Here is a 23,600-nt window from a genome sequence, read left to right as displayed (position 1 = left end):
TCGAGTGTTGGTTGAGTCCGGTATCAAATATTGAGCACTTTTGAGTTCTAAAAAAATACACAGCAAGATAACATTCATTCATCACCGCGCGAACCGAAAAGCTCCCAGAGCTGAATTTGATTCGATTTGGTTTGGAAATTTGTGACACTTTGATAGGAGAGAGCCTTTCTTGGTGCGAAGCATCTCTTGTTTGCTTTATACTCAGCATTTGCCACGTGAGGTAGTCACTAGATCTTTATTTGTCTTGGAATGCAGCTGAGCTTCCCTAGCCAAAATCGACTATTTCAAAACCGAACTGCCCACGGTTTTGGGTGGGGTTTATTTGTTACCTACTTTAAACAACGAATATTGCAAGTATGAATGAGAAAGCAATATTGAAAAAAGGAATTTTTTTAAAGCAAAAACTAATAACTATCATGGAGGCTTGTAAATCGGTTTACGCATTCCACTGATCATGTTGGGCAAGACGGCTCATCTCGCCCGCTCGGGTAGCCAATCAGAACACAAGATTTTCTTCATAAAGCCCACGTTTTCACGTTCTTACCGCCCCATCAAATCACCCACAAAAGAATATTCAAAATCGCCATTTTTCGTTTTCGATGACACACTCACACACAGTTCGCCAGCCCGTATTACTCGTTCACTTAATGAATATCACGATATTCGTTACCAAAACGTTCCAGTAAACCACCCCCTCATTAGTAAATCCCTGTAATCATTTGCTTAAATAACACCACAGTTATTATTCATACAACAACACGAGGATCAATTTCTTCTTACAGGAATTTGGGGAAGTACATCATGAGTTCAAATCACACCAACACGCTCATTAACAGAATTCATACCAATCAACAGCTTTAATTGTGAAACAGACAGAAAAACAACTAAACAATTCCTCGAAGTCGGACGCAAATTACAAGGAGAACACAGAAAACAAGACAAGAAAACTTGGCCTCTTAAACTCTTCTGAATTTCTCGCCTTTTAAGAGAAACCGTCCACATGACAAGGTCATTTGCTGGAAACAGAACAGAACATCGCACAGCTCTGTCCCTTCCTTGTAAAATAACAAAGTGGTCAACAAGTAGATGTTCCTTTTCCAATCGCAGGTAGTGGAGGTGATCGGTTGGGGAAACCAACAGATTTTTTTTTTTTTTTAAGGCTTGTGTTCGCCTTTTTTAAGACCTGACCGTGTACAATTTTCAATCGCGTTCTAATCACTTTGAACAGCCTGACCCATAAAAACTCCTTATTAATTTATTTTGTCAATGTGTCAACACACACACACACACACACACACACACACACAAAAAAAAAAAAGATTGCGCACAGTTACGGAGCTTGCAACCGAACTGCAACGGAACTGTTCTCATCTTTAATTTTTGAAGGCTTTCATCAACAGTCAACTCCACTTTCATCTCTTTCACTTCGAAATTAAAAAAAAGAAAAAAAAAAAGAAATGATAAAGTAGTACTTGCAAAGTTAAACATGTCTCCTTGTGTCAAGACTGCTGTAGAATAGTGTCACAACGCTTACATTACTAGGGAGGGGTCAGTGATGGCAGTGAATTCTATTACTTGATTATCTTAGTCACCACCCCAGTCCCCACAGTCCTACTGCCCTCTCGGAGGGTAAACCTGAGCCCAGTCTCAAGTGCGATGTCGAACATGAGCTTAATAGTGAATGAGGCATCTTCCCCGGGCATGACAAAATCCTTCCCCTCTGGGAGGGTGATGGTGGCCGACACGTCTGCTGTTCTGATGTACATCTGAGGCTGATAATTGGATACAAATGGTTTGTGGCGTCCACCTTCTTCCTTTTTCAATATGTACACCTGTAAGGTTTGAGAAAAAGGAGGACTAAAGATTTCTCTTATGGCCTCTTTATATGATCCTGAGTTATTTGTGAACCTGAAGTATAACCCTTATGCGGTAAATCATTAGCGCGCGTTTAAACGAAAAGTACTCAAGCCAAGTCAAACCTCCTCGTCGAGTAACCCTGTTGGTGACACAAGTTGATTCCGTTTTTTGACGTAGACCCTGGCCCAAAAGCTAAGCCAGGTCGGTCATTTCACTCATATAACCATGTATATTTCGATTTTATACTGTTTCAACATCATGACCTAAATGCACTACCATTCCATCTTACTCGAGTTAACAGTTTTTCTTGCCGTCTTTGAAAAGCCCATATTTTAAAAATGAATAAAGGCCGATAGTTTCTAAAGAAACTATTTGGGGCTGCGTCGGTGGGGGTAACGAAATAATTTGAATATATCAACAAAGTTGAAATGGTAAATTGGCCACCGTTACGATTATAAAAACTGACGTTTCGAGCGTTAGCCCTTCGTCGGAGCGAATAGGGTTAACGCTCGAAACGACGAAGGGCTAACGCTCGAAACGTCAGCTTTTATAATCGTAACGGTGGCCAAATTACCATTTCAACTTTGTTGATATATTCAAATTATTCCATATTTTAAAACATTGCAGTATTTTGGCAGCCTGTGAACAGGCTCTCATTGACGTCAAAGAGATCTGCAAGGAGTCTCGCAGCTGATTCTTCTAGCCTTCGTCTCTCGTGCCCCACAACCGATACGAGTCTTCTAGCGGTTGAAAAGGGGAAGGAAGGGAGAGATAAGGCTCATAAAACTTACAAAGGACATATCCAGCTGATTTCGTATAAAATTAGTGTATACAAAGACACATTACAGTACCTGAGCCTCAAACTGTGTGTGTGGCTGGATAGTTCCGGGAGCACACAGCACCATTCCACGTTTGACTTCCTCTCGCTTAGTCCCTCTCAGTAATGCTCCCAAGTTGTCCCCAGCTTCTCCTCTGTCGAGGAGTTTGTGAAACATCTCAATGCCTGAAAAAAACAATTGCAAGCATATTCACTTTGTTTATTTGAAACCAAGGAAAAGAGCAGAGTAAGCTTTGTTACAACACATGCTAAAAATGGTCAATTTCAGCTGTTTTTGTTGTCAATGTAAACAGCCTTAGTTGACCTAATTTCAAAGAAATTTATCTTGAGTGTAAGTAAAATCTTGAATGTGCATGTATTTTGGGTTTAGGAAAACACCAATGGCTGGGACATGTTGACAGCAAACAGACTGATGTGACATAGGGGGGATCCTTTTACCAAAATAATATTGTTTCTCTATTCACAAGCTTCCCGAGAAGATGATAAAGATACAAGTGACAAGCCCCGTAAAGTAACACAAACCAGAACTGGTTTATAAGGAAAACTCATTTTCAAAAGTCGCTCATATTTGTTTCTCAATTTAACTCACTGAAACCAATTTACACCCTAACATCAGCATGTATATTCTCCATACTGTTCTTCATAAATTTCCTAAGGTGCTATCAAGGAGAATTTGTTTAACAATCAAGAGCTTCTTTAGTTAGTGATCATTTTCTTCATTCTCCTGACTTTTTCATGTGTGATTCTGGGATGAATTGTTTGGAGAAATTACAAATAGATGTAAGTAGACAAGTACTTCTTACATTTGACAACAACGTTTCAGGTGAGATGTTATAAAGAGGAAATCTGCCCCAGCAGAGGAGGTTTCAGCGCTGTTTATCAAACACGTGTAGTTGCATGTTTTCATTTATTCAGTTCACCTGTGATTGTTGTCTTCCCCTTGGCTCCATGGCCCACAAATTCCACTTCATCACCAGTCTTGACTGTGCCCCTTTCAACCCTTCCAGTCACCACAGTGCCACGCCCAGGAATCGAAAACACATCCTCAACTGGGAGGAGGAAGGGCTTGTCGAGTTCTCTGTCTGGTGTAGGAATGTGCTCGTCTACAGCTTTCAGGAGTTTGACAATCGTCTCTCTACCCATCTCTGGTTCCTTGTCTTCTAATGCATAGAGAGCAGACCCTGAAATGATGGGCGTGTTATCTCCATCAAAGCCATACTCTGAGAGAACCTCTCGCATCTCCAATTCAACCTGTTTGGAGAAAAAGAAAACTCTTACAAATTACATGATTGCAAGGCTGTGCTCTAAAAAAAATTGAAGGGAGCACAGTGCTCTGAAACTGTGAAATCCAGGGTTCCCAGCATATGCCTTTTACAAAAAACTAAGATTCCTGAGTCACCCAAGAGCAAAAGTAAGGTGCCAAGGGCAACTGGGCACTGCTAAACCACAGCCCTGCATGATTATATCTCTTATACTAAGCAATCCTTTGGATTTTTTTAAAGTAAGTTGATGCAATTCATTTGCAATGAAGAGTGAGCTCTAGCTGAGCTCACTGAATGGTGTTCTTAGGCAAAACACTTTACTCTCTTCCTCTTTTCATCCCATAAATAGGTACCAGCAAACTTCCAGAGGAGGTGAAAGGTGAAGGCTAGGTAACATGAATTGGACTAGTATCCTTTTAAGAAAGAGTAGCCGCACTTTTTCTTACTTCCTACTATGGAAGCTAGGATAAGCTCCAATATTAATGAGGTAACATGACTTAACCTAACTTATATTTATTGTGATAATGAAAAACAGAGATGTCAGCACACCAGTTCAAGAACTTCTTCATCATCCACTGCATCAGCTTTATTCAGGTACACAACAAGGTGCTTAATGCCAACCTGAAAGACAAAAAAAGGGCACTTTTTTTCATTTACGGGTAGATGGGCCTATAATCAGGGCAACTTATAAAGAGCAATCTATGGTAGCTGGGTACTTACAACCTGTTAACGAAACTTGATGAAATGGTGAGGGGGAAGACAAATGATGGACTCACATCCCATCTGAGGACGGTAAGAATCCTCCAAGTGGCATCATGTTTTGGGGGTGGTGACAAGCTCTAGTACCTCCTGATTCACACTGCTTAAACCTTCAATTCCCATGAGTGACCAAGACAGAATTTCTCCTCACAATATTAATACAATATCAAGCAGACAGGTGATGAGAACAAAGAAAAACATCAATTAGGGGATAATTAGTTGATCCAATACCAAATTCTCCAAACTAACATCATAAGAATTGTATGGCAGACAGTACGGAGAATTACTAATGAGATCACAGGAGTGAAAGGGTCAAGAGCAGACTCTTTGTCTGCATACTACACATACTTTTTTAGACCCATAAGGTTATTGTAAGGGCTCTCAAAGGTGGTCTGTGTCATGCTGTAAATACTTTTTTTAATTTGAGAGATAAAAATTGTAAGATTCCTGAGCATACAGTATCTGTATTTCTCCTTCACTCTTTTCACTTCCAAGATCTCTCTAGTAATTCTCCATACTGTCTGCCACACATTGCCTATAATTTTAGTGGTGAGAATTTAGTACTGGTTCAAATAATAATCTTCTAACTGATATTTTCCTTTATTGTATGGCTGTGTCTCACAAGGACTGGGAACTACCGAATTCACGAATTTAATTGGCTGAAATCAATATTGAAAGTGGTCTAGATTTTCCCATCTAGACCAGTCTAGAAAAAAAGGTACAAAGAATATAAAAAATTGGCATATAAGACACAGCCATATAATAAACACCTTATTAACCGAGCTAGGTCAGTCTGTATGGGAGAATCTTGACCTCGGTCGCTGGTACAGACCTCACTGCATTTGGTCTGTACTGGCAACCTCAGCCAAGATTCTCCCATACAGACCTCCCACTCCGTTAATAAGAACTAAATATTCTCACTACACGTCTACTTGATATTGTATCGATATTCTAAGGAGAAAGTATGTATTGATCTCTGCTGGGAGTGGAAGGGTTAAAAGGAAAGCACAAGTGCAGTCACATGTTACAAATAGTTTAATTAGCGAACCAATGAAAGACAATCTGTACCAACCTGACTGGCAAGTAAGAGATGTTCCCTTGTCTGTGGCATTTGACCATCTGTTGCAGCCACAACAAGAATAGCACCATCCATTTGGGCAGCTCCTGTGATCATGTTCTGGAAAACACATCACACATATTTATGGTTTTTGAGTTTTAAGTGTGGTATAATCAACTGATCAGTCATTCATAGCCTTAACATGACAGATCTTCAATCCATTTACTGTAGAACTGGTTTATTCAATGGAGGTTGAAGTTAAGTCCTCATCTTATTCTTATACGATTGTCAGATAAATTCTGGGATGAACTAATGCAAGGATACCTGATTCTTCTTAGCAAATGAGTGTTTAATTGTTTTTCTTACAATGTAAGAATCAGGCTAATCAATAGCCCATTTCCAAATTACCCTTGGTCTCATTTTCAAAACGAGTCCTGGTGCTCATCTTTTCATATGATAATAAGTTTTCATTCACATGAAAATTAAACTCATTTTCACAAGAATAGTTGAGCACCAGGCCTCGTTTTAAAAAGAGGCCAAGGGTAATTCGGAAATGGGCTAAATATTGTGTTTTGATCGTGACATTTCTGCTGCTATACTGCTAGTCTTCATCAGGCTTGTTTTAAAAGCAGAAACAGATTGAAAACTACATCTACATCACATCCTGTGCTTTGACATGAGTTTCAGTTAGAAAACAGTTCTTCATGCATACAGCCATCATAATAAATATCCTATTAATCATTACAATTTATAACATAACCAAAGTAAAGCACGCACTCTGATTGGTCAATTTAGCGTCCCCCATTTGCCCATGGGTGTACACTGCTGACGTGAGCAAATGCAAAGACTATTTTTCCGCGCACGCATGTTTTTTCTGGTCACGTAAGATTTGTTAAATAAAAGGGAACTCTTTAGCTACAATGTATCAATGTTATGTTATAAAACAAATGGTAAACACCACAGCATACACTATTGAGTTAAGGATGCACTTGGGAGGTTTGCTAAGCACTCAAGAAGCTAGAGTCGCTCTCGGCTATCGCCTCGAGCGACTCTTACACTTCTTTCGTGCTTAGCAACCTCCCGCGTGCATCCATAACTCAATAGTGTACGCTGTGGTGTTTACCATTTGTTAAATAGAGAATTGCCACATCTACCTAGCACTGAAAGCAAGTTATACTAAAATGTCAAGTCTGAATACAGTTAACTTGGACAAAATTCCGTATACCTTGATATAATCGGCATGACCTGGACAGTCTACATGTCCATAATGTCTGCAGTCTGTTTGATATTCAACATGTGCTGTATTGATTGTTATTCCACGGGCTTTCTCCTCTGGAGCGTTGTCAATATCAGCATATGATTTGTAGTTTGCTGCTCCTCCTTCAGCCAAAACTGGAAATAACACAAGTTGAAGGACATTAGCATTAGTTAACACACTTGGAGTTGTTTTAAATTAAATGTACATTGGAAGTAATCCAGGATTCCATTTGTTGGAAAGACTGAAGAGAGTAATCTTAGAAATGAACACAATGACTATTAATTGCATAGTGAGGTAACAAGAAATTATTTCCCAGGCATATTTCTCAAGGAGTTATAAATGAACTCTTTTCTATTCAATTTTAGTGTGCTAAACTTCTTCTGTTTTAATAGAGTATTTTGTGCAGCAAGACCAAAGAAAATTTAAAATGTTGTGTTAGAGTGCCTTCCAAGAGATCTTGTATTTTAGGAGTTTTGTCCAACCAACATGACTTTTGCTTTAATCAGCTCTGTGATGGGTAAGAAAAAATTAAACTATCCTCTTGACCAGTGAGGTGTGAAACTAAAAAACTTAACTTGTTTGCTCAAATTATCCTCGCTGCTCTTCAATCAGTTTGCTATTTCTAACTTTGAGTTGGAATTGTCTCCATGATATTTGTCATTATTCAATTTGGCCATTTTGATTACTTTAGTTTTGAGTTTTAGGCCACTCATGAAAGAGTGAGTTGCTAGTATTTGGATCCTCATGTTGTGTGTAAAGGTTTCTGGGATTACCAGGGGGCAAACATTGCAATGTTGACCTTAATATTTGATTCAAGGGTGATGTGTAGGGAGAAATTAGATGTTAGTCACTCTTAGAAGTCAAAGGGTTAAACAAAGACTTGTTGAATTGAAGGTAACAATAGCAGTGAGAAGCCAGATTAGTTAAAGCATTGTCGGCTGTTCTGTACCTTTAGTGATAGCTGCTGTCAGAGTTGTCTTTCCATGATCCACATGACCTATTGTTCCAATGTTCACATGGGGCTTGTCCCTTGAAAAGGATTCCTTTTTAGCTGGGGCTGCATAGTTTCTTACTTGAAACACTAAAAGAAACCAGAAGAGTTTTGAGTCAAAAGACCTTAAGATATAAAAAGAATTAATTCATAATTGCTTAGCTTACTCTACAACAAAATAATCCAAGAACTAAGTAGACCAACAAAAATTCTTACCTGCACTTCTCCTTCCAGACTGTAAAAGTAGCACATTCTGAAAAAAAGTCAATAATTCTAGTTCACCTTTCTGGCGGATAATGTTTTCCTGTAATAAAACCCTAAGCATACACAGTAGCTCAAAATCTGTGGTCAGAAACAGTCAAATTGATCTTAATCAGTGAATCAATTTCTGTTACTTAACCCTTCACTCCCACGATCTTCTTAGGAATTCTCCTTACAGTCTGCCATACAATTCTTATCATGTAAGTTTGGAGAATTTGATATTGGATCAACTAAAAATACCCCTATTGATCGTTTTCTTTATTCTCAACACTCTTCTGCTTGATATTGTATTGATATTGTAAGGAGAAATTCTGTGTTGGTCACTCATGGGTGTTAAAGGGTTAACTTGCATCTACTAATTTTTGCCAATCAGGGGTCAGGAATACTGTAGCTGCCTGACATTGAAAGTCCTCATGTCAGCTGGCATAAAAAAAAAAAAGGTAGCAAGTGCTTATTTCACCCGAGTAAAGTAGTTAAGAACGAGAATCGGAAATTTTGTAGGATGACACAAAAAAACAACCAGATGATGACAATCAATGCCCACTGATTGATTGGTGAGCATTGATTAAAAGGTAAATTGAATAATAAATAACCCTTGAACAAGCCAAAGGATTTCAAATTCCACAGAGAACAATTTTTTAGTTCTGTGCCCAGAAACCATGGGAACCCAACTGTAACTATTTTTCTGAATAATTTCATGGGAAACTGTTTCTTGGTTCCATTATTTTGAGAGCTCAGTAACAACACAGTACCTAAAACGATCATTGATGTGAAATCCTTGATGAACACTAAACTGTTTTGTGCAATTGTTTATTAATTTTTTACCATCAAATGACTAATCAATAATTACTGACATTATCTTTCAATGTTAGCAATCATGATTTCCTTTTTTAATATTCTTCAGGCCCTGCTGTACAAAAGTGCATGGTGCATTTGCTCATGCACCAATCAGTGTGAATCATAAGGGAGGGAGCCCCTGTCATATGTGGTGCACTAGACTATTCAGAAGAATTTTTGGTGATAATCTCCATCGTCATGCCCAAAAGAGGTATAAAATCTTATCCAATTCTACCACCTTGATAAAAATATCCCTATAAGCAACAGGTTTGTAGAGTTAAGCTTATAAAATATTGATACTAATAACCAAGTCCTGAGAATTTTCTTGCATATTTTCCAAGGTGGCCACAGAGAGCACATGCGAGGATGTGTTTGGTCACATTTTTCCAAACAAAAAATCAAGCATCACCATCCAGAGGCCCAGATTTTAAGTCAAATTCAGGAAGGTGAGGACGGCAATAGAACTCGTATGCCCGCATATACCTGGGGTCTCCCCTTTGTGCTTAACGCTGACAGGTGCATAATTAAACAAATCTAGTTAATAAAGGTACTTGTAATTCAACTAAACCAAAACTTCTTGGGTCGAAACTGAAGTCTGCGATGGTAATAATCATGCTCAGTTTTTTTTTATTGCTCCCTGTCCATCCCCAGAGCTTACGATGTAGAATAACGTGCTCCAAACAAAGTAAAAAGCTTATGTAACTTACACGATTCACTAACGCTATGCACTTACATTGTGACCGGAATTAAGGTAGAGAGACTTCGCGTTTCTTATGACTTCCTTAAGAACTGAAATGTTTAAAGTACCATTAGTACCTAGTCGACCCTCAGATAAACCTTCCCAAAGTCACTTTGGAATTAAATATTATGGATGATGAATATCGAACCGCATGAAAACCAGAGAGCTTTAATGATTAGCTTTAGAGAAAAATCGCATCAAAAAATCTTACCTTTCTGACACCCAAGTCCTCTTAATGACATCGAAAACATATTTAATGGTCTGTGAGATCGTAAGAACTTTATATTTTTGCAGATTTATGCCTGATTTCAGACAACCTACTCACTTTTCGGCATCACACGAACCATCACACGTTGTTGGGATACATGAGCCCGCGATAGAAGTCAGTAGCGTTTTGCACAATAATCAACTGATTACGTTGTGTAGCACTACTCCCTTCTTCAATGTCTTCAAGGTGGCACGAATCCAAAATGAAGATAAACTTCGTGTGCTTATCTCAGTTCGTGTTTTATTAGTTGAAAGAGTCTATCTTTTCATTAAATAGCTCAATTTACACTATTTTCATGATCATGAATATCATTTGTTAAGTTGATAACGTCTGTAGAAGAATTTAATTTATATCCAAATTTAACTATATACTAAAATAGTTCAGCTAATAAATGCACATAACTCAGAACGCATTTACCATGTAGGTAAAGCTGATGGAAAAACTGAGCATAGTATCTTTAAAAGTGACCTGAACTGTGTCACAACATTGAATGTCGTGACCCGTGACAAAGTGTGATATCTCGTGACATGTGTTCAGTCATAAATTGTTTATTATTGTCTCGTTAAAACCACTTCAGAAACTCCTAAATTCACTATTGCTGCTGACTGACTTTTCTAAGATTTTTTTTGTAAAGTTTGGATAAATAATTCCACACTGTCAGCATATATTTTCAACCATGGGGCGTTGTATTTCCCCTCTTTCCTTCTATGTCTACCATAAGGGAGGGAGAGGGTGGAAAATCAATTCCGGAAACTGCCTGTGCGTTGAATCAGGAAAATAAAAGTTCACTCCAGCACAGTTCACTTCATCTCTTTTTCCAATGCCTGGCGGCAAATCTAATTCAGCGGGTGAAAACATTGTGATAAAATGTTTGGCACCTTCTTTGACGAGAACAGGCTCTGCAAAGAAAATGTCGAAACCGGGTAAACCTTCCGTCCCGCCAAACTCCACCTTGTAGCTTCCTTGCACGCAACTAACACAGGTGCGATTGTTGTCCAACAGTTTTGTGATCACTACATAGTCATCGTTCAAATTGCGTCCACTCAAAATGATACGTACTCCTCTTATACACACAGACTGATCTGCGTAAAAACAAACACTGTTTGTACTTTCGTAAGGAGCGCAAAGACGGGGGAGCTCGTCCACGAACAAGCGGCGACAACGGAGAGGTTGAATCCTTTGCCTCGGACGACTGCCTTTATTTGGACGCAGGGAAAAGAAATCTTGATTTGATATAGCGGGAACGAAATCAAGATTCGCAAGCTCCTGCGTAAACTGCGAATCATTAAGGTCAAGAACACCAGTAGCTAAACAATGATTGATTAAATCGTTATCGTCTATAAACTCCAAACGGATATGGGACAACACCTTAGCCCCAAGGAACTTCTTTATGTTCTCTGATCTCGGTACCAGTGAGTGTAGTTTACACTGCTCTTTTGCCCAAGACAAAATTGCTCGAAGTAACTCGGACTCTTCAATATATAAAGACTTACGCTTTACTAACGCTTCAACAATGCCTTGAGTGTTTGAGAGGAACCCTTTGGAACGAAGGCATTGGCGAGTTTGAAGATCCACAATACTCCAACATCTTTTCTGCAGTTTTTCGGTGTCACGAAAAAACTCGCATTGTTTTAAAATCTCCCACGTGTTTTCGGCGTTGATTTCGTTCCTCAAGAATTTCGCGCATTCGTCGAGCAACGCTGGAACCATGTACTTCTCAGATAAGTACATGACACGGAGCACGCAGCTTGCTGTTAAATTGGTTTCGTCGGAGTACATGAAGCGAAGAAGTTCTAACAAACTCTCTGGGTCTGCATCCACAAGCTCGATCGAATCGCTCTTCTCGGAAAAATCCCCGTAGAACATTTTATAGAAAACGGGACTTCCAATGGACAGAACATACTTGTGTGCGGGGATTGATATTTTCCTCTGCGATTCGTTATCCCGAACGATGAAATTTACGTCGCTCATAAGAGAATTATTGAACATTCGCCTATTCCTTTCTGCCAGGCTGGATGGAAGAGTGTTCAAATCAGGCCATTCAAACATCGTGATGGAATAAAAATTACTTACTTAACAAAAAAAAATCTGTTTGGCTCGAACGATCCCTTAGCTAGAAGTTATGATACTTCCTCTGCAATCAATGTAAACAACTTTTATAGTAAGCACGCATGCAGCAGAACATTCTTTCGTGATCTTTTGATTTCGGCTTGTTCATTTCGTCACGCACATTTCCATGACGTCCTCGCGGGCATGTCACTCAACAACTTGTGATGGACTTCCGGTCACAATTCCAAAACGTGACTATCTGAAGTTTCCAGCCATTTTTGATTGGATGAAAAATTCACACAAACTATAATCACGACTTAACTACGTGACATAATTATTAAGTTTAAAAGGGTTCAGACTGTCCGCCCATTCAAGATTCTGCAAAACACGAATTTGATAAGAAACACATGATAATTGTTGAGAAAAAAATTAACAGCTAAAAAATATATGATCTTGTGACACTTTGAGTTACTGTGCTAATTAAGACACGGACATGAGCGTACATTGAATGTTATAATCAGTAACGGAAAAGGGTCACACCACTTGTTACTGAAGTCATGTATATTTACGTCGCCAAAAGGAAAATAACAAATCAGAGGGGCCTTTAAACGGAAATACAACATTCTAGATTTTGTGCGAAAAAAAATTGGTCAATCTGGTTAGGGCTGAGATATTTTAACAATTTTAATTAATGATACCTTCTGGAAAACAAATATCAACAAACACTGAAAGAAGATGATAAAATCGTCAATTTTAAAGGGCTAGGGCACATTTTGAAATCATGTTGGTAAGTGCCTTTTTGATATTCCTACTAAGATAATTAGAAAGTTGAGGATCATTCTCCCTTACAAAGTTGTCTTTGAGGTTCGAAACTTTAGCATAACATACAAATATGATAATTTACGACGATATTTTGTGTATTCAAGAAGAAACTGCACATTAAATTTTTAAACATAATATGAATTTATATTCGTTGTTCGGGAATTGATGTTCGATTTCGCCTCGCTGCTAATTAATCAAGTGCGCACTGATTGGTCGAAAACCTATCATTTCTCAGGTATTCAGGTTGATTTGTTAAATAAATTTCCCTCCACTGTTAGCTTTCGGCCTTCTTTACGTTGGTCACAAAAGTAAATGTTCAGATAAATGGTTCAGCTGAAATAATAATGGTTAAGGTGGTTATGCAAATCAAACGACGGCTAAATTTTGTTTAAATAACCGACACTTCATTTTACTCTATAAAAGGAATAGACGGCACTTTCTATCAGTTTACCAGGGTAATAACCCACGCAGAATGTTGGGAGAACACTTGGAAAGTTTATAAATCACTCGTCTCCAGTTCGTGATTCACGAACTTTTTGCGTGGGCTATCACGCCAGTAAACCGGAAGAAAGTGCGGTCTATTGCTTCAATAACAAGAATGATAATCAACTGACAGATCCGCCTTCGAGACTTTTTCACGGAATGGGGAAAACGCGGCTTGAGAGAATAAGATTCCTTTTTACCGGATGAAAAACTTTCATCAATTAACGTAAGATTATAATAGGCAGTCGGAGTGCATTGTAGGTCCGTATAGCGTCCGTATTCGTGAGTTAGTGACTAGGCTTCACTCCTGTACGCGTCTGCATTGACTTTTATTAACCATTAAATCTCATGCTTACACGAGTGGACGTGGGACGCAAGATTTTTCAGGAGGGGCTCCTCCTCATCCTACACCGACTCCATTTTGATCAAGGGCGTAAAATACTTTCATCACTTTCCGGCGGATCTCTTAATTTCATTAAAAATAAGTCCTAACCAGGATTACAGTATCGTGTTAAGTTCCAGTTGCGGAAAAATCATGCAATCATGTATCAGTTAAATAGGCAACACCATAATCAATTGCAGCGACCGAGGTAAAAGTTCTTTCCATACCTTATTACTTCTTTAGCCAAACTTTTTTTGCAAGACTGTTGCTCCGCGAGCTCATCGAAATGTCACTCTACACAACCGTGTTTAGCTTGCACGCAATGTTTTTGTCATGCACCTTGTACCTATTCCCAAGTTAATCTCAATGAATGAAGTTATTATTGACTATTATTGACTATCAGTCATGTCCCAACAAGTCCTTGGACAGCAAGGTTACTAAGTAAGAGCTTTCCAAGGCCTCCGCGTGAAATTTAAGGCGCAATGCTCTGATTTCATTTTTAAATTTTGCAATATAAAACCAAATGCGTTTAAAAAGTACGTTTAATCCATTTTACAGAGATGATTACAGTAACAAGGACATTCAAATTCTGGACGGCATCACGGACAGAACTTAAAAGCTGCGCTGTCCAGAGCCGTTTTTATCTCTGAACCAGGGCCCATCTGTAGGATGCGTTATACCTTAAACTGCCAGAGGTGATGTAAATCGACAAACAGATCTAACAGCAAAATTTCTTAATTATCTTGAGGGAAATATCTTACTTTTAGAGAAGAGAATTACAGTTTATTTTTGGAGTTGGAGGGTCAAATAGAAAGGGATAATCTCTAGATTCACGAAACGATAATTAAGTAAATACAAAGATACTTGACAACGTAAAACAATAAAAAACTTTCTCTAGAAAACAAATATAAGGAAATAAAAAAAACGGAGGGTTTTAAACTTTCTCCCACTGAACACATTTTCGATAAGTTAATTCTGTACAACAGAAGCTATAACAGGCAATAGCGTAAAAATATATCGAGAACAATCTATCTAGTAAATATTAATGAATGCTTTGACTTTTAAAATTATCAACACTATGCATTTTAGAGCCACCTCATGAAAAAAAATCAAGGTTGCTCTGAACTTTGAACACCATTTTTTTTTTAAACTTGCAAAAGATGATTCTTGATAAGTAGAGTTTGAGCGTGTAAATAAATTAACTCAGCTAAAAATTAACAATATCAAAACATATCCATGTGAAGTTCAACATTTTGAGAATGTCAACTGCTCGGGTCTTCTCCAAAGTCGCAAGTTTCTGCTGTTCACGTTTTCCGCCTCAGAGTCATCCTCAAATAACGGGTTACACACGACAGCCTTGTTCTTTCTCAATACTTCTTCAGCTGGTTCATACATGGGATTGTCTCGCGCAACGGCTACTGCATTACCTGAAAGCCTGATCTCGGTCACCCTGGAAACGAGATCGACGTTTAACGGACCATCGACGGCCGTTTCCATGGCAGCATCGAATTCTGGGTCGGCGATGTACGCCGGATTTTCAAAAGTGTTTTTACTTTGCTGCATCATTTCTCTAAAAGTTGAGCTCACTTCCGGTTTCTGTCGTCTGTTCGGGTATTCCACGCGCGCACTGTTCGATCTGTATTTTCGTCGCTTTTTCCTTCTCCAGACGATGATTATGACGAGAATAATCACGCAGAGGAATACAACGCAGCCGATTAAAGAGAACAGTCCTGCACGACTAAGTCTCGTAAGCTTACCACCCTCTCCAGGATCTGCATTTACGACGATGACTTCTTGGCAAGTTTTCCCTGAGTACTTTGGTGGACACACACACGCAAAGTCTTCACCTCTAAGAGGATAGCACGTTCCGCCATGAAAACAAGGGTTTGGTTTACAGTTTTCCCAGTTTAAGTCACAGTTTTCCCCAGTCCTCGGATATACACATGGAGTGCAATTCTGTCCGCTGTAACCTGGTGCACAGCCTGAGCAGTTTCCTCCCCAGGGCTCCTCGCATCGACATGAAAACTTCGACGGATCTTCCGCATATGAGATACACGTTCCGTTATGAAGGCAGATATTCGGGTTTTCCCGACATATACTATCGTCTGTATCGCAATTCACACCAATAAACGGGTCTTTACAAAGACAAATATAGCCGTTCACTTTGTCTACGCATGTGCCGCCGTGAAGACAGCTGGCAGACTCGCAGTCGTTAATGTTAGTTTCGCAAAGCCTGCCGCTATAACCTGGCTTACAGTCACATTGAAAATCGTTGACTAAATCCTCACAGTTCTGTGTTCCATCAACACTGCAAGGATCAGGGCGGCATTCGTTGATTTTCACATCACAATTTGGAGGCGACCATCCGGGTCTACAGTCACACGAGTAATTCTTCCAGCCGCCAAAACCATCCCGACAATCACCGATAGTGTTTCCAGTATGGCATGGGTCAGGATCACAATAGTTGATATCACTGCAGCGGAAGCCATCACCACTAAAACCGAGTTTGCACGCACACGAGGCTCGGCCCGGGCCTGCTCGGCTACAGATGGCGTAAGGACTGCAATAGCTCTTGTTCAGTGCGCACAAATCTACTTCTTCCACAGTGATGGTTATTATGTTAACGGCACTTAGTCCTCCACGATCAGTTGCACGCACCTTGAGTAGGTATTGGTCACGCGACCATGCATTTAGCTGGCTTGCCACCACAAGGTCTTGTCCGCGGACCTCAAAGTCTCCAATGATTTCGTTTTGCTCTCCTTCGATTGTAATAGAAAACGAAGTGTCGTTCACATCTTGGTCTTCCACGACGAATCTTCCAAGGGCATTTCCGATTGCTGAACTTTCTAATACACTCACTTCCGTCTTTCCGTCAAGCGTAACACTACTGGGCGGTTCGTTGACGTCGGTAATCGTAATATCGAACATTTTAACAAATTTCAGATCGGTGAATATCTCCACTGTTGTCAACTGGACTGTAATGAGCGGCGTGGCCTCGTGATCGAGCGGAACACGTGACACGACGATGTGATTACCGATCAGACGAAACGGTATACCATGTGATGTCAATTCATACAAGTAACCCGTCCGGGTAAAGTCAGCATCCACGACAGTAAAATTACACACTACATCACCGTTACTTGCGTTTTCAGGGATCGTCAGCGAAGAGAATAAAATATCAGTTGGCGCTTCGGGAACGTCTATTACAAACACAACCAACGGATTCACCGTGGACATCTTAGGAACACCGTCATCTGAGCATTTGACAAAAAGGGAGTAATTAGCTCGGGTTTCGTAATCGAGCCGTTCACGAACTAACAATGAATTTGTACCGGGCTGTATCATGAATTCCGAAGGCACTGAGTTCCTATCACTTGAACGTTTTCTTCTCTTTTTCGGAGGCTCGTGTACATCGACAGTGACGAAAAGCTTGGCTTCAGCCTCGCTCACAAGTTCACACGTGTGCGTCTGAGGCCGCAAAGGACTGTTAGTATTATCTTCGTCAACGACTCTGACGTAAGCCACAATTGTGATGCCGACATGGGCCGTTTCGTTAACAGTCGCGATAGCCTGGCTTACTAGCTTGATATCTGAAACATTGACCGGTGGATTCGGGCTCAAAATAGTATCGCCTGGTGAATTGGTAAATATTACATTGGAGGGAGGGTCGTTCGCGTCTAAAACTTGAATAACAAATGCCTTCTCGTATGATAATCCGCCACTGTCGCTGCACAAGAGTGTGATATTATGCCATGTGTGTTTCTCGTAATTCACTTCTAAACCGTTTCCAGTGAGAAATAAAACGATTCTGGACACATTCATTTTGACACCAAATCTACCGGAAGCGTCCTCACGAAGCCGACATTGAAACCTCTGGGGAAAGATATCAGGGTCTTGTACGGTCACTGTTCCTACTTCTGTCCCGATCGGAGAATTCTCTTTCACACTAGCCGGGAAAAGCTGAATATCGTACGGTGGTTCATTCACATCGACAATGGCAAGCGACAAAGTCACTACTTTAGAAAGTCGCGAATGAATTCCATTATCTGTAGTCGTTATAGTAATATTTACATGACGGTGCAGCTCATAGTTAAGAGCACTGCTGTCTGCTACGTAAAGCTTGTTTGAGCCTCCGAGAGACAAAACTCCGCTGGGAGTCTGGGCTTGAATGAGGTAAGTGTGCGTCTGGCCACGATCTTCGTCCAGTGTGCTTAACTCTCCAATCAGTGAACCAACCTGGAGACGATAAAATACAGCTAGTTGATCTTAAATTTCTAGCTATATGAGTCGAGAGTTGATACGATGGAAATCGTAGGGTCCTTTGATTGACGAGCCTCTCCAAACTCACGGTTAATAACACTTCTGACACAACGGAGGAGGGCAGACCTGAGAACGGGACTGTTGTCAGTCGTGGTGATGGACGTTTCAAAAAAAGACGATGACTTGCGCTAAGGATGTCGAAACGTCAGTCACCACTACTGACAACAGTCCCTCTTAGGATTAGCCTCACCTGGATCGAAGAGGTATTTCCTTCACCACCCTTCCCAACACCATTTACCTCTTTTCGCTCCACGCCCTCTCGGCTCACGCTTGATTAGTAAAGAAAAGTTGTCAAGCTAAACAATCCCTAAAATTGTGACTCACCTTAGTATTTTCTGCGATAGCTGTCCCTTGTGGTAGCACTATTCCTGTCGGTGCGTCATTGACATCGAGAACACTAACCACCACCTCAGTCGTCAAGCTTTGGTTACCGCTATCAGTGGAGGTTATGTTCACAAAGAAAACGTTTTGTTCTTCGTAATTAAACCTCTGGCGAGTTTCCAGCCGGTCGTGCACATTACTGAACAATTCAACAGGTGTAACACAGTAGGTGTAGTTTTGACCTCTATCTTCGTCGAGCGTACGAAGAACAGAGACCAGAGATCCTGGGTTCAAATTTTCCGCGACCTAACGAATTAAGAGAGCTGATCAAACTGATGATAAGTGATGTGAGGAAACAAAATAACAAAAAATTCTGAGAACTGCTAGCATTGATGGAATAGAAAATCACAGGAAATTCAAGGGACGAAATTTAACGAAATTCGGAGTACAAGCCCTTTCGTAAGCTTTTTTCCCTGTTAATCAATACACATAAGAAACTTTGTGTCAATCGGTGCCACGCAATTAAACGAACTGACAGAGCGATATTACAAAAAATAATCATCATAGCTTTTCGCTTGACAAGTTTCTAGTGTCAGCGTAAAATAGACGAACACGACAAGGCCCTTGCCAAAAACATGCTTAGTGTCCAGCTGAGGGTGTTTCGGCACGCCCGCGATCCTCTCCATAGAGAAAGCGAATCGCATACTGGATACTGAGCACATGTTCAAAAACGACAAGGCAGTTGCTGTAAAAACGCAAACATTTTCAAAGACAAAACTTACTACTGTAGATCCCTTGACAGAGTAACTTCTCAAGGCAGCTGTTATTTTTAAGGGATATTTTACTCCATCAAGTTTTCTTTGACAAGTTCTTTGACAATTTCTAAATGCTAAAATATAAATAGCGAAGAAATTTTTCGGCGACAACATCCACTGTCTTAGAATTCTCTCCTTAAGGAAAGAGGAACGATGTGTTACTAAAGAATGTAGCTGTACAACTACCTCAAACTTCCCACTAGATGACTCTATTCTGACCGGTGGCTCATCGACGTCAGTCACTGCTATAATAAACTGCTGCTGAGTTGCATCACCGTCCTGGTCCTGACATTCAATATCCACCAAATGATCCGGACCATCCGGGGCTTCAAAGTTTAACATCCGGGATTCCAGTACTGTCAATGCCATACCGCTGACCTTAAACCTGCCATCGGCATCGTTTCGCAAACCACAAGTGATCTTTTGTGGTACAAACGCTTCATCTGGGTCGGTGACATTGATTATCCCAACTACAGTCCCGTGGGGTGAATTTTCAGCAATCGCTCGATTGCTTAGTGTTATGAGCGAGGGAGCCTCGTTTACATTCGTGACGTAGATGGTGAAGCTCTGATTGACAGCAAAGGAGTTGTTGACGTCTCTCGCTTGTAGAGTAACCTGATGGAACTGAGCTGTTTCGAAGTCAAGGGGATGGCGAGTCATAAGCTTCCAGGTATATGGGGCGCTTGTGGAACGAAGCTAAAGAAAAGTAAGTAAAGATGGTCAATGAGTAGTTCTTGAGACGCAAAAAATCCTATTACATTTTGCGACAGAACGCACAGCTCGAAAATCTGTTTCATCCACGTACCTCAAAAGCAGACCCCAGGTCATCGAGAAGCTTAACGGATAGGGGGCTCAGCTGAGGGTCCTTCACGGTGATCACACCTACCAATGTACCCACCAAGCGATTCTCTGCCACCGAGTTATGGTGAAGTACTAAGTGTTCTGGGCCTTCATACACGTCAATAAGCTACGAGTATGCAAAAAAAAAATAAGTAAAAATCACTATAAACACACTTCTGAACACCTTTCACAATTTAATCGATCAAATTTTATAGAGAATGTCTTACTTGGATATGAAACACTTTAAAATTCGTTGCTCCTCCACTGCCATACGCACGGATGATGACATCGTACCCACTCTCCGTCTCATAATCCAGCGGCCGCGTTGTTACCAGATCCCTAGAATTCACCGATGTACCGCTGACCAACGCAAACGTTCCGTTGGCGTCATCATCTAACTGAAACACTATGGAATCGCTTGGATCTAAAGCCTTTGCCGTAACACGCCCCACTACGGTACCAGCGGGCTCATTTTCTTTCACCTTTGTAGAAGCTAGCGAGATATTTATCTGTCTTGATAAATGGTTGTTCCTTACTTCGATGAACAACGTCGTTGGGAAGCTGATGTCTGTAGCATCACTACAAAACACATGGATAGGCTGGCGAGACGACGTTGCATTGGTTAGCGGTTTTCTCACAAAAAGCTGAATCCCGGACACCCGGAATAAGCTGTCGGGGTCCAAAAGATAACATCTGTGGGAATCCCTTTGATCTTCATCAACGACAATAAACGACCCGACTAGACTGCCTATTGATGCATTAGAGCTGACAATATGGTGTGATAAGGACACGGAACTTGGAGCATCATTAGCATCCAAGACGCTAATATTATAACTCTTTTCGATAGCAAGTCCTCCTCTGTCTCTACATCTAATTTCGACACCAATGAGATGTGAACTATCCAGCACCTCGAAGTTGATATCCCCATTGACAAGTACAGCACCATTTTCAATTCTAAACACACTATCACTAAAGATATCGCAAGTAACTGTATCACCGCTATCAGGGTCTATCGCAGTGATGTCTCCTATGCGATACCCAATCTTAAGATTCTCTTCTACGCATATGCCGGCTGAAGACACGCAAGGTTTTCTCGGGTGGAAAACAATGTCTGTCGGCGGTTCGTTCTTGTCAAGGACTACAATATTGAAAGTTTGCTCGAATGACAGTCCTGCTCCATCGGTAGTTTTTACGAGAACTGACAGAGGATTTACTATTGCTGTTTCGAAATCAATATCAACGGCAATTTTGAGAGTTTTTTCTTCAACCGAGAAGACACTGTTGGGATTGGTAACTAGTTCAAATGTGTGATTATCGTGAAGATCCGGATCCCGCGCGCTCAAAGAGCCAACCACTGTGCCCAGTGGCGCATGCTCGAGGAAGGAATCCGCAGACAACAAAATACCGCTTGGATTTTCGTTCACATCAAGCAAACGTATCTGAATGGATGATATCACACTTTCACCAAAAGGATCTGTCGAGCTCACTTTTAACGTCACAAGGTCACGTGTCTCGTAGTTCAGTTCGTCTACCCAAGCCACTACTAGAGTGGAGCCGTTTATAGAGAACGGACTGCTGGGGCTAACGATTTTATAAATGTGCGACTGCCAAAGGTCTTCGTCCACTGTTGAGAAGTTGCCAACCACCGAACCGTTTTGTGTTCCCCCAGGGGTACGTTCATTAAACTCGGGGATCGAGTTACCCGTAAATAGAAGCTTAGTTGGGGGGTCGTTACAGTCAATCACTGTAATGTTGAAGACCGAAACACTCACAAGTCGTGGAGAACCGCTATCTTTAGCCTCGACTGTCACAATGAAACTATCGGTGTGTTCGTAATTCAGTTCTGAGTGGAGACGCAGTTCGTTACGGAGAAGACGAAACCTGTCACCAGCATTAGTGAGTAGAGAATAGCTGATCTCTTGGCCGGAGTCAACATCTGAAGAATTCACTACACCGATTACAGCTCCAATAGAGGCATTCTCAAACACAAATGATGATGATAATGTTGGGGTACCTACAGAACAAAAGAAAACGATATATAAATGTGTCAGTAACATCCTTCCGTCTCTAAATAGTCAATTTTCCCAAAGGTCTCAAAGACATCATTTTCAGATACAATCTACATCGTTTACTTCGCAGCCGTTTTTTTTCACGACGAAACAAAACGTGTTTTCTAATGGGGGAACTGAAAAATGCACTGCGTGAAGAATTCATAGCGCTCTCCATTTATCTGGTGCGGTGATATAAACAATTGCTTAGTTGCAGGTTTTTCAAAAATGGAAAGAAGAGGCCACCTTTCCGCGAGTACCCACGCGCGAGTTTCGCTGTCTCCAGTGTTAGTTTTGAGATTTCTCACACCATGGTCGGAAAATGTTTACCTTTTAAAATTCCAATGCAATTCCTGAGTAGTCCGGCTTGAAAAGCAACGAATAAGCCCAGTTAAAAACTGCGACATCGTTACCAAGGTCCTCTCTTCCTTTCTCGAGAGAGGAGGAGAGTGGACCCTGGAAACGAAGTCATGCTAACTCATACCTGGTCCTTAAAGAATCATGTAACAGTGCATTCAAATGCATCAAGCACCAGCGCACTTACTTGGTGGTTCATTAACATCTGTGATGTGCACAGTAAGGTTCTGTTGGACAGACAGTTGTGGTACTCCGCTGTCGGTAGACATCAGGCTCACCATGTAAACTGACTGTCGCTCGTAGTCTACGTCACCAGTAAGGACCAAGGTGCCCGCATTATTATCAACAGTAAACACACCAGCGCCATCAATTAAAGTATAAGTAAAGAACTGCTTCTCGTCATTGTCAACTGTAGTAAGTCTTCCCACAACAGCATGAACAGGGGAGTTTTCTGGTATAAAACGCGATGATAGTAAGATTCCGAGAGGTGGGCTGTTGGAGCCTGGGAGCTGACTCACGCACTGGCCTGTGATGACGCTCCATTGGCCCGATGCTTGACACGTGATAAGGCTTGATCCAATCAGGAATCCCTTAGTGCAGGATAATGTACACATTTTACCAAACCTAACGGGATGTAAGGCAATATAATGTTCATTCAGTCGATACAAGTGGTTTACGCTTATTTTCCCTAACAGGCAACAGATCTACAATAATCACTGATACGAAACATCTGGAAACATTGAAACACGACAAAATGTTGAGAGAGGGGGTAGGGGGTAGATAAGGGTACCCTATCGATAAACTGGTGTAACCCCCCCCCCAAGGGATAGAGGCAAAACTCCCAATTGCTTAATGCTTATGAAAATGGGGTAAGCCCCTTGCTGGACGGGCCTTCTCGCTTATGAGCAGACTTTCTCCAAACTGTATTATCTGTTTTTTCCTCTTCTTTTTGTTTACCATAATTTTACCATTGATAGTTACTAAAGTTTGCACGACAGAGCGCTCTTCGTTTGACTATCGTAAAACCCAAAAGCAA

General features: G+C 40.8%; 4 protein-coding genes across 5 annotated transcripts in view; 1 reads left to right on the top strand and 3 right to left on the bottom strand.

Annotated features, from left to right (window-relative positions):
* Positions 1-838: 838 nt before the first annotated feature.
* LOC111338216 (uncharacterized) lies at positions 839-10,238 on the bottom strand. The gene is made up of 10 exons (XM_022944653.2): positions 10,071-10,238; positions 9,854-9,909; positions 8,239-8,275; positions 7,981-8,112; positions 6,999-7,165; positions 5,789-5,893; positions 4,507-4,578; positions 3,616-3,946; positions 2,709-2,860; positions 839-1,832 (listed from the first exon to the last, which is right to left on the bottom strand). The coding sequence occupies exons 1-10, from the start codon at positions 10,108-10,110 to the stop codon at positions 1,572-1,574; spliced, it is 1,353 nt and encodes a 450-aa protein (XP_022800388.2). The 5' UTR covers positions 10,111-10,238; the 3' UTR covers positions 839-1,571.
* A 109-nt stretch (positions 10,239-10,347) lies between these two features.
* On the bottom strand, positions 10,348-12,324 carry LOC111338217 (BTB/POZ domain-containing protein 6-like). Of its 2 annotated transcripts, XM_088743928.1 has the most exons (2): positions 11,621-12,324; positions 10,348-11,209 (listed from the first exon to the last, which is right to left on the bottom strand). In XM_088743928.1, the coding sequence occupies exons 1-2, from the start codon at positions 12,174-12,176 to the stop codon at positions 10,839-10,841; spliced, it is 927 nt and encodes a 308-aa protein (XP_088600054.1). In that variant the 5' UTR covers positions 12,177-12,324; the 3' UTR covers positions 10,348-10,838. The 2 variants fall into 2 exon arrangements, with proteins under 2 accessions (XP_088600054.1, XP_022800389.2); XM_022944654.2 differs by having other exon boundaries at positions 10,348-12,324.
* Positions 12,325-12,773: 449 nt separating this feature from the next.
* LOC111338218 (uncharacterized) overlaps positions 12,774-23,600 on the top strand; it is a 22,923-nt gene continuing 12,096 nt past the window's right edge. The window contains exon 1 of the mRNA XM_088743930.1: positions 12,774-12,963. Coding sequence (XP_088600056.1) covers positions 12,958-12,963 — 6 coding nt within the window. The 5' untranslated portion in view covers positions 12,774-12,957. The remainder of the gene's footprint in view (positions 12,964-23,600) is intronic.
* Positions 14,388-23,600, bottom strand: part of LOC111338214 (protocadherin Fat 4) — a 17,680-nt gene continuing 8,467 nt past the window's right edge. The window contains exons 8-13 of the mRNA XM_022944652.2: positions 22,752-23,188; positions 20,387-22,173; positions 20,125-20,286; positions 19,506-20,015; positions 18,508-18,810; positions 14,388-18,099 (exon numbers count right to left, since the gene is read on the bottom strand). Of these exons, the coding sequence (XP_022800387.2) occupies positions 15,109-18,099; positions 18,508-18,810; positions 19,506-20,015; positions 20,125-20,286; positions 20,387-22,173; positions 22,752-23,188 (6,190 nt within the window). The 3' untranslated portion in view covers positions 14,388-15,108. The remainder of the gene's footprint in view (positions 18,100-18,507; positions 18,811-19,505; positions 20,016-20,124; positions 20,287-20,386; positions 22,174-22,751; positions 23,189-23,600) is intronic.

The sequence above is a fragment of the Stylophora pistillata genome, chromosome 13 (genome assembly GCF_964205215.1).
Source record: "Stylophora pistillata chromosome 13, jaStyPist1.2, whole genome shotgun sequence".
Taxonomy (NCBI): domain Eukaryota; kingdom Metazoa; phylum Cnidaria; class Anthozoa; order Scleractinia; family Pocilloporidae; genus Stylophora; species Stylophora pistillata.
The sequence above is the reverse complement of the archived record's forward strand: the minus strand, read 5'-3'. Positions and strand labels throughout refer to the sequence as shown.

Excerpts from the sequence above, each read along its gene's own strand:
- LOC111338216 (XM_022944653.2), bottom strand. The coding sequence starts at position 10,110 with ATGTTTTCGATGTCATTAAGAGGACTTGGGTGTCAGAAAG. Across the intron at positions 9,910-10,070 it reads AGGACTTGGGTGTCAGAAAG|TTCTTAAGGAAGTCATAAGA; the intron begins GTAAGATTTTTT and ends TAAACATTTCAG. Across the intron at positions 1,833-2,708 it reads ACACACAGTTTGAGGCTCAG|GTGTACATATTGAAAAAGGA; the intron begins GTACTGTAATGT and ends CAAACCTTACAG.
- LOC111338217 (XM_022944654.2), bottom strand. The coding sequence starts at position 12,176 with ATGTTTGAATGGCCTGATTTGAACACTCTTCCATCCAGCCTGGCAGAA.